Source organism: Haplochromis burtoni, unplaced genomic scaffold (genome assembly GCF_018398535.1).
Source record: "Haplochromis burtoni strain Fernald_Lab_line unplaced genomic scaffold, NCSU_Asbu1 Contig_11, whole genome shotgun sequence".
NCBI lineage: Eukaryota > Metazoa > Chordata > Actinopteri > Cichliformes > Cichlidae > Haplochromis > Haplochromis burtoni.
The window spans coordinates 3,531,631-3,540,895 of NW_024582372.1; the positions used below are offsets into that span (position 1 = coordinate 3,531,631).

At 37.6% G+C, this 9,265-nt stretch overlaps 1 protein-coding gene across 1 annotated transcript in view; it reads left to right on the forward strand.

Moving 5' to 3' along the window:
• Positions 1-5,681: 5,681 nt before the first annotated feature.
• Positions 5,682-9,265, forward strand: part of smyd3 (SET and MYND domain containing 3) — a 95,822-nt gene continuing 92,238 nt past the window's right edge. The window contains exon 1 of the mRNA XM_005915055.2: positions 5,682-5,889. Coding sequence (XP_005915117.1) covers positions 5,726-5,889 — 164 coding nt within the window. The 5' untranslated portion in view covers positions 5,682-5,725. The remainder of the gene's footprint in view (positions 5,890-9,265) is intronic.

The window sequence follows — 9,265 nt, forward strand, 5'->3', positions numbered from 1 at the left end:
ATTAGTATTAGTATTATTATTATTTGCACCCCCAGAGTTTAAAGGGTGCCTTGAGATTTTTTTCCAATTTTGTAACATGCTTATAACAAACTACGGTAACTGCTAGCAGTGCTGAGAGTTAGCCATATAATAACTGTGGGTGTAACAGCACCATCCACTGGACCTGATCTATGTGACCCCAGATCTTATCAACAGGCATGGACACTGAACAGATCCTCCACACACATGGGATGTTTTTTATTCCTTTATTTATGAAGTATACACGGAAGTACAACAAAAATATAACAATCCAAAACAGATTTACACTACAGACATATCTACAGTTTACTAGGCATAATCATCTTTACCTTAAATAAAATATTGGAGGTTGAAGAAATGGGTTAAAAAAAAAAATACAAATGAGAAAATAAGAGTAAAATTTGGTAAATAAAGCTTGAACACTAACAAGATGTACAAAACAAAGGCTGGTTCATTCTTTTAAAAAAGTTTTATAGTAGTGGAATGGACAGTGTCATATAATCTGCTCCTCCTGTTGAGCACAGTGTATCAGCGGCAGGTTAATTCAGTGGAGAATATTCATCTTCAACTAGTATGTAGGAAACAGATAAATGACAACACACATCCCCTACAAGGTGTCTTTTTAACCAACAATTATGAATTGTATTATGTAAGTCATGTATAAGTATGTATAAGTCATTAGTACATTTTTCAGTAAAGAAGTAAATGTTTGTAATCAAAAAGAAAAACAACAAATGTTGGCAATGTGTTTGATTTATATTCCGTATTCTATGGTATTGTTATGTTTTTGGCTCTTGTTTTGGCTTCACTATTCAACTTTCTCCAGTTTTTCTCAGATTTTTCCCCTTTCTCTGATTTCTGCCTCCTCTCTCATGGTCCTCCTGCCCCATCTGTCCACTTATCCATCTGTTTTCTGTTGCTCATTGAGGTCTGGGTTCCTCTCCAAAGCCAGCTCCTCCAGCTCTTTTGGATGGACACCAATCCATTTCCTATCCAGCTGGGAGACTTAATCCCTCCAGTGGGGGGGCATCTGACTTCAACCACTGCTCAGTCCACAAAGCAACAAAACCCTATGGCTCCTCCTGTAGGTGGTGGGCCCCCACGAGAACGTATGTGGCTAATTCAGGCTGAACCTGACTGGGTCCCATTGGTTCCCCGGCACCATGTCCTCCAATGGAGAGCCTGATTACCGCCACAGAAGAGGCAACAATCTGGCAGAAAAGACTAGAAAACCTGCCAATGGGTGGGCAAACCAAAAGGCTGCCCCACTTCTCTACCTGAGAGACAACAGAGAGCGAGAAAGAGAAGAAAAGGGGAAAACAAGCCCAAGCACGAATTATATTTAGAAGAAATGGTACAATAGCTTATTAAACACTAATCCAAAAGCAAAATAATATTTGTTAATGATTAATCTTTAACTTGGCATCTGTACATGTTTGAGAAATTAGGTTGTTTATTTTGTTATTGAGAATAAATAAAATTGTGATATTTTGTTTTAACTGGTCAGTGTTTTGTTGTGTTTAAATTCACATTTTCTTTTTAAATCAAAGTAAAAAAGAAGAATTTCAAATAAGAAATTTTTAAAAAGATGTCCTTGATCATTTTTCACTATATGATTTTTTTATAAGATGAAATTATACTCTTTTTTTCAATTTCATAAAAAAATATTAAAGTTGTGTTTTTGCATGGCTTTTGTATTATTCCTGCACTCATTCATTTTCAAAACATTCATGAGCTGTTTATGTATTACTTTCACGCAGGACTTGCTGTTGGCTTGGTCATCAGGAGTGTCAACACTCTTGCAGAGGTAGAAAAAACTACCTCGGCTTTCCAGGAGAAATACTCATGCAGATGCTTCAGTTCATTACTGTTCCTCTTATTGTGACCTCTGTGATAATAAGTAAGATAGTGGATCATTTCTCACCAAATTAACTGATATATTCTGGATATCTAAAGTGCTGTGCAGACGTCTTGAGCCACATCTCATTTTTCAGATATAGTTTCCAAGGAGCCAGACTTGCTTGTAATTTTAAAGTGGTCTTGAGCAGTAGTTCTCTCTGCTTTCGGAGGATTTCTTTAGACATTGGTGGCTTTTTCACTCATTTTCAGTCCAGTGATCAGTACTATTTTCAGAGGAATGCTTTTTTGTTTGCTCAGCCACGTAAACACTGTATAACACCCACACACACACACATATACATATATATGAGAAACAGTCCTGGCCCTTCAGCTGAGCTATCTAGTTTCTAAAGTCTCAGTGGAAAGGTGTCAAGAAGCTGCCTTTCTTAAGCAAGAGAAATGAATGAATTCAAATTTTATATTTTTGTCTCAAATCGTGTCAATGTGTATGGAGGAGGTCAGAAGAGAGGTACAACAGTCAGTATCTGCAGCATGGTGGAGGCTCTGTCACAGTTTTCAGCTGCTTTTTAGCCAGTGATGTCAAAATTGATGGAAGTTTTAATGATGTGATCTCAAGCACACTGCCAGTACAGTAAAACCATACCTGGATAGGACAACACATAATGGAAAACTGTCTGTCATGGCTTGGCCTCCCCAGAGTCTAGAGCTCAACATTATTGAGGCAGTGTGAGATCATCTGAACAGAGAACAGAATAAACGGGCGCCGACATCCACAGAAGGCCTGTGTGATGTGCAGCAAGAAGCCTGGAGAACTACTCCTGAAAACTACTTTGAGTTAAAGAAATTACAAGAAAGCTTCCTATGAGAGTTCAGGTTGTGCTGAAGAATAAAAAAATAAATCTTGACTTTCAAGCTCATTAAAATTTTTTCCTTATTTACTTTCAACACATTTGCATACTACTGTACTGTCCTATACACAAAGTCCTAATAAAACATAAAATTATAATTACAAAGGCAGTTTCTTGAAAATAGTCGCAGTGGTGACTGCTGATTATTTAGAGTATCTTGAATACTGTGTCTGCATGAGCCTCACTAGCACATAACTCAATATCGCTAAATGCACTGATATATATCTAAAAATAAATGTTAAAAATTGTTTTTTTGCGATTTAAAAGAACTGACACTTTCAATGGATGTAATATATACAAAAGTAGTGATTACAAAATAGTTGTGAGGCCTTTATAACTCACATTTATTTGTCTAAAGCTATATTTACAAAAGACGTCACTTCATCAATATCACTTTCAATAAACAGCATTATCATTTTTAGTCACATTACAAACTTAATTTAGTCGCATTTGAATTACATACAAATAAAAAAAATTAAAAAGGCATTTGGACAGCATTATAAATACTACTCATGTACGTTGTAAAACCTGTTTTATGCCATTTTAACATTCAAACTAAATTACCATCAGGTATTGAATATCTGGATTTTAATTATGGCTGCTTAAATGTAGTATCTCTAAATCTGGGTATGGTTTGTTTGAAAGTCTGCTGTTTCTATCTACTGATTACTGTATTGTCTTGTGTTTTATACTTTTACAGGAGTTGCTGGTTTGACTGCTTCTGCCTCTAGAAAAATAAGTATACGTGCAGCAGTATACTATAGCTTGACATCAATTGTGGCTGTGATTACGGGTAAAAGACAAAACTATAAAACAAGAAGCCAGTTACTTTCATATTTTTTGTGGACATAATTGAAAATAGGAATGTCTGTATATCTGTGACTGTTGTAGTAAGTAGATATAATCTAATCTGAAGCTTGAAGCATCTTTCCAGCACCTTACTGAATTTATGCCACCAAGAATTAATGCAATTCTGGAAGCAAAAGAAAGTCAGATTTAAATATATGTAGTTTTATTACTGTGTAAATTAATGTTAATTCACAAAATGCTTCAAAATGACCAATAAGGACGTGCCCAGAAGTTGGGTGTGTTTAGCAAGACTTACTTTCGCGTCTTATTTGTGGTTCTGTATCTCTGTGTATGTCTTGCAGGATTAGCTCTGGTGCTGATAATCAAGCCAGGAGCTACTTACAACACTCAAGATATCAAAGAAGGAGATGAAGAAAATTTCTCCACTATTGATGCTTTGTTGGATTTAATAAGGTGACTGTATATACAAGCAACAACAAATTGCAGTAAAGACTGCCATGATTTTTGTAGATGGTCAGCATGAGGAAATGAAAATATTTATGAAGGTTAATTCGTTTCTTAACAGAAACATGGTGCCACAGAATTTGTTTCGGGCCTGTGTCCAGCAGGTATTTTACCTTTCCTCATGCTATGCACACACCACTCCCTTGTTTGTTTTCAATAAAGGGTGAAACGTAATATTTATGCGATCTATGCGATTTTGTGAGTTTCTGTTTTCACTTCTCAGCCAAGTTATGTTGATCCCGAGCCACCTGTTTTTGGATCAGTTAATAGTACAGGGAAGGCTTCGGTAGTACTAATTAATAGTGAGCTTTCAGATGTAGATTACATGTGTGAATCTGTTATGGAATTTTCTGACTTGGACAATCATAATCTCACTCAAGACATTAAAAATGCTGTTCAAAAGACTATTTGCTGCTCTGCTCAAAAGACAATTTCTCCTACTGCTGAACTAAACAGGGACAGTTCAATTTCCCAGCCAGATACTGTTCAGGCTACACCTCATGAGACTGTTGTTGGTGTTGCTTCACCCATGTGTTACGCGGCTCACCAGCCCGTTCATTCTGAGGCTGCCTGTGATAAACCTCATGTTTCCATTACCTCCTGAGTTAAATTTCACAAGCCCAGAGTATGCTCATTCAAAGACTGTTTGCGTTGCTCATTGTGAACTCTTCAAGACTGTGCGTTCTGTGATTGTCCAGGTTAAGAGCAACAAGGTGTCATCTTCTGTTAACAAGCTGGCAAAAATACTTGGTTTGAACACTGCAGAGTTGGTTGCTCAAGTTAAAGTTTTAGTTCCACGATCATGTCTGTATAAATCTGTGCTCCATGCTTTTCAGCCAGTAGTCCTGGGAACTGTGTGTGCAACTTCCCAGGCTGCATTTTGTAAGACTGTGTTTAATGTTGCTTCACACCCAGTTTATTCAGACACCGCTTGTATGAATTCTCCAGCACCTGTGACTGCACCTGAACTCACCTTTCCTAAGACTGCTAATGTCAGCCTGGGCAACTTAAGAGTAGCAGTTTTACCAAGGTCAGCCAGCCGGCTCGGTCACTCAGGCACAGCTGGCTGCCGGCGGAGCTCACGGGCGCGTCACTGAAACCCCCCCTGGCTTCTGCTCCGCGGCTGCTGAGTGACCCTTCATCTGGGACTCTCCAAAGTTTTGCTAAAAGTGCACAAATATTACACAATAGAGAATTCAGAAATCACATTTGATAGTGCATACTTCATTAGTTCATATTAATAAATCTAATAACAACCATACACAGCATTACCTAAAACCAAACTAAAATTAAAAGGGAAGGCATTGGTTTATTATATTAGTGATATTAACATATTATTATTAATAATGTTTATTGACATTTCTATGCCATTTACAAATACCGTCTGTGTTATATCTAAAGAAAAGCAAAAACACTAAATAAAAACCAAGTGTTCAAAATAATAAACTGTGAGGTGCACATACAGTTTGGAAAGAAATAATAATAAAAAAAGAAATACAAAAAATACGAAACAATCGTTTTGCATTTATATGTAGTAAAAGCGTGTGTACGTTCATGTGACGTCATGACGCAGCGTTTATCGCGGATGTAAACACGGAAGTTTGTTTCACGTGGAGGGAAAATCAATGATGGCACCGATTCTCGAGCGTTTCGTCAGCCCCGGGAAAGGTAACGGTCTCCGGGCAACGGGCAGGATACGCAAAGGAGAGCTGGTGATCTCTGCCGAGCCGCTGGCCTGCTGCGTGTCCAACAGACTGGCCAAAGAGGTCTGCCACCACTGCTTCACTCGGTAAGAAGACCGGGTGTGCTCGCTCTGTCAGTGTGCGAACAGCCTTTTGTGGAAAGGAAACGCTGCTGGGTGGTTAGTAGTGTGTTTAGTTAAAGTGGAGGCAGTGTGATGGTTGAGGACTCGCTCTGTGCTTGTGGGAAGATTAAATAGCTAAATGATTCCCATCTATGTTAGTTTGAGTTTACCGAAGGTGGTCTATACGGTCTACTGTATATCATAGACTGTATAGTCTTTATATATAAGTGGGTGCATGGGTACTATGGATATTTCTTGTTCATAATAGCTGCTAAATGATAACATTAGTAGATGTAGTTCTTCAACCGGCCACGAGATGGTAGCAAGGCTCCTTCATGGAGGAGGCAGACTTCAGTTATGATAATCTGACAGTGAAATTTATAACAGGAAAAAAATCTTTATAAGTGCTGTAAAAACAATAATATCAACAATATCAAAAACCATGAATCCCTTCTTTGTTAATGGGGGAACGAATACCAAACCAAGCACTTCATGGTTTACAAGAAGACGGACTTTCTGATCCAAAGTTCAGCTTCACTTTCAATATATGTAAATTTTTCTAGTGAAATGTTTAACATCATTTGTCCTATCCACGACACAACATTTGGTCTATAAGATCTTTATGATAGATCAATATTGATTTGTTTTGACTGTGACTTTCTTCATACGAATACAGTCCAAGTAAAAGGAGTTCTGGAATTACTTTTGAGATAATTTTCTCATGTCACTCTGACCTCAGCCCATAGTGTTATTAATCTTTTAGTGTCTGCATATTTGGAGCATATTTCTGATTTAACTTGGCATAATGTATAAAGGGTTGCACTAAAAAAAAATTACAGTGAGTTTGTCTAAGGCGTGCAATAACTGACTTAGTATAGAGTTACAAGTTTTCACAGGACTATATGCAATCCTGGGGAAAACTAAGTGCACCCCTACTGCTACGATAGGAATTAAATATAGGTGCACAGGTGTGCTTATCAAAAAAATGTATATGATTGAGGTCAGCCTCTGTTTTAAGCACATAAAAGCAGACATTTTGACAGTTTCCTAGTCTGGAGCATTCAAGTCTGTGTTGACACAATGCCGCAGTTTCCCAAGAGTGGACTTCCCAGCAAATTCACAGTAAGTGCACAGAGTAAGTGCAAAAAAACCAAAGAGCTATGCCTCAGACTCTACAGGCCTCACTTAGCATGTTAAATGTTGAAGTTCAGTTAGAGAAAGGCTGAATATGTGTGACATTTTTGGAAGGGGTTATGGTAGAAAGTCTCCTCTCTCTATATAAAAGTACACGGCAGTATGGCTTAGGATTGCAAAGCTGCATCTGAATAAATGACAAGACTTCTGGAATAATGACCTTTGGAGAGAGGACGAACCATATTGTGTTAGAAAACTTGGAAATGTTATTATCTTTGCGTTCATGACCAAGGACTCAAAGCCAGTAATACCTGTTGTGGCTTTTGTTGGTTGTATGATCTAAACATGTACTCTTGTTTAGATATAGAATATGCATTAAGAGTTAGTATGCACTATCAGTTGATATGGGGCCTCATGTTGGGTCCTTTATTACTGCCTGATTCTGAAGCTCTGTCCTTTATGCTGCTAAATTAATTTGTCATTGGGATACCAAGCAGCAAACTTACTGCGGTGTGATGTTTGTCCACATGTATACAGCACTAAATTAGCCTCAGATTGTTTTTTGTACTGACCGAGTTATCCTCTTGAAATTATAAACAGTTTCTCATTCTCATATCAAATTCATATTTTTTTTTTCATTTTTCCTGATTATATGTGGGAAGGTACACATTATCCTTTATTTGCATCAATCTGATGACTTGTCCTTGGTTTCATCTCATTTGCTGCTGTTATTTTTTTTTTCAGTTTGATGCTTAATGATAGCACTGTGGTTTTCTCTACTGTAGCCAAACCTACTTAATCAGGCTAAATGGACGTATGTGAATTTAATGAGGCTGCTAAGGAGAGAAACCAGTGTGCTAATTTCTGGTGCAAAGTGATAGGTTAATTACTGTGGGCTATAAACAGTACATATATGAGCCTAGGAAACAAATGAATAGAGACAGTCTAGCAACGGGATCACATCAGCCGTGATGCCAGTGACTCTCATCAGTGGACAGCACTCGCGTTCAGCCTGGGCCTCTGTTTTTGTGTTGTATTGTGTTCACAGACTTGTCCAAAACTAGCCTTCCTGTCATGGCTGGTTGCAATGATCAACACAAGAAGTTATTGCAGACATCTTCTGAGAGAATATTAAAATACACATGTTTAAACAAGAAAGTAATGCTTTTTAGAGAGTGTACTCACTCTTTAATACTGCAGTCAAAATTACTATCTCTTCTCACACTGATGAAATAATAAATAGTATTCAGTTTCATGGTCAATGAAAATGAAATCTCCTGATCTGTACCCCACCATCAACACATACACGTAGATGTGTGGGTAAAAGTCTCTGCAGTGCTGTGAAAAACGGTCTGGGCTCACCCTTCCTGATTTTGTATTAATTTTGCATATTTGTCACATAGTTTCATATTTGTTATTACAGCTCAAATAAATTTAAATGTGAGACAAAGATAACCCAAGTAAACACCAAATGCAGGTTTTAAATTTTGATTTCATTTGTTAAGGAAAAAATCATTTGTGATAACTGGCAGTGAGTCTTTCACATCGCTATGGAGAATTTTGGCCTGGTCTTGTGTGCAGAATTGTTTTATTTCAGCTGCATTTAATGATTTTTGAGGATGAACCACATGTTTCATGCCAAAGCATTTCAATCTGATTTAAGTCTGCATTTCGATTCATTTTGTTTTCAGCAGCAAGGCAGCCCTAGACCATAATACTACCACCACCATGTTTGACTGTTGCTGTGATGTTCTGTTTATGAGATGCTGTGTTCATTTTACAGCAGATGTAACAGGAGTTAATCTTTCTAAAACGTTCAACTTTTGTCTCGTCAGTCCACAGAATATATAGAATATGTGTATATTAGGGGTGCAACGATACTCGTATCGATATTGAACCGTTCGATACAGTGCTTACAAATAAATTACAAATTTGTAATTTATTTTATCAACTCTTCCTTCTGACGATGCTGTCTGTGTTGAGCGCTCAGTGAATCAGCGTTCGACTACTCCGCCTAGGCTGCACTGTCGAGCGTCAATGCGTGAGTGTTAATTTAAACATTGATCTAGGGATCTCCACCCATTTAACACGTTATTCTATTATATTTTATTTTATATTTCATACATTTGATTTTGTGATGTGATTTGAGCGCAGGTGCAACCCAACAGGCCCCAAACGTTCCTGGCAGCAAGTAAAAATGAAATATAAAAATATAGTCCAAACAGGT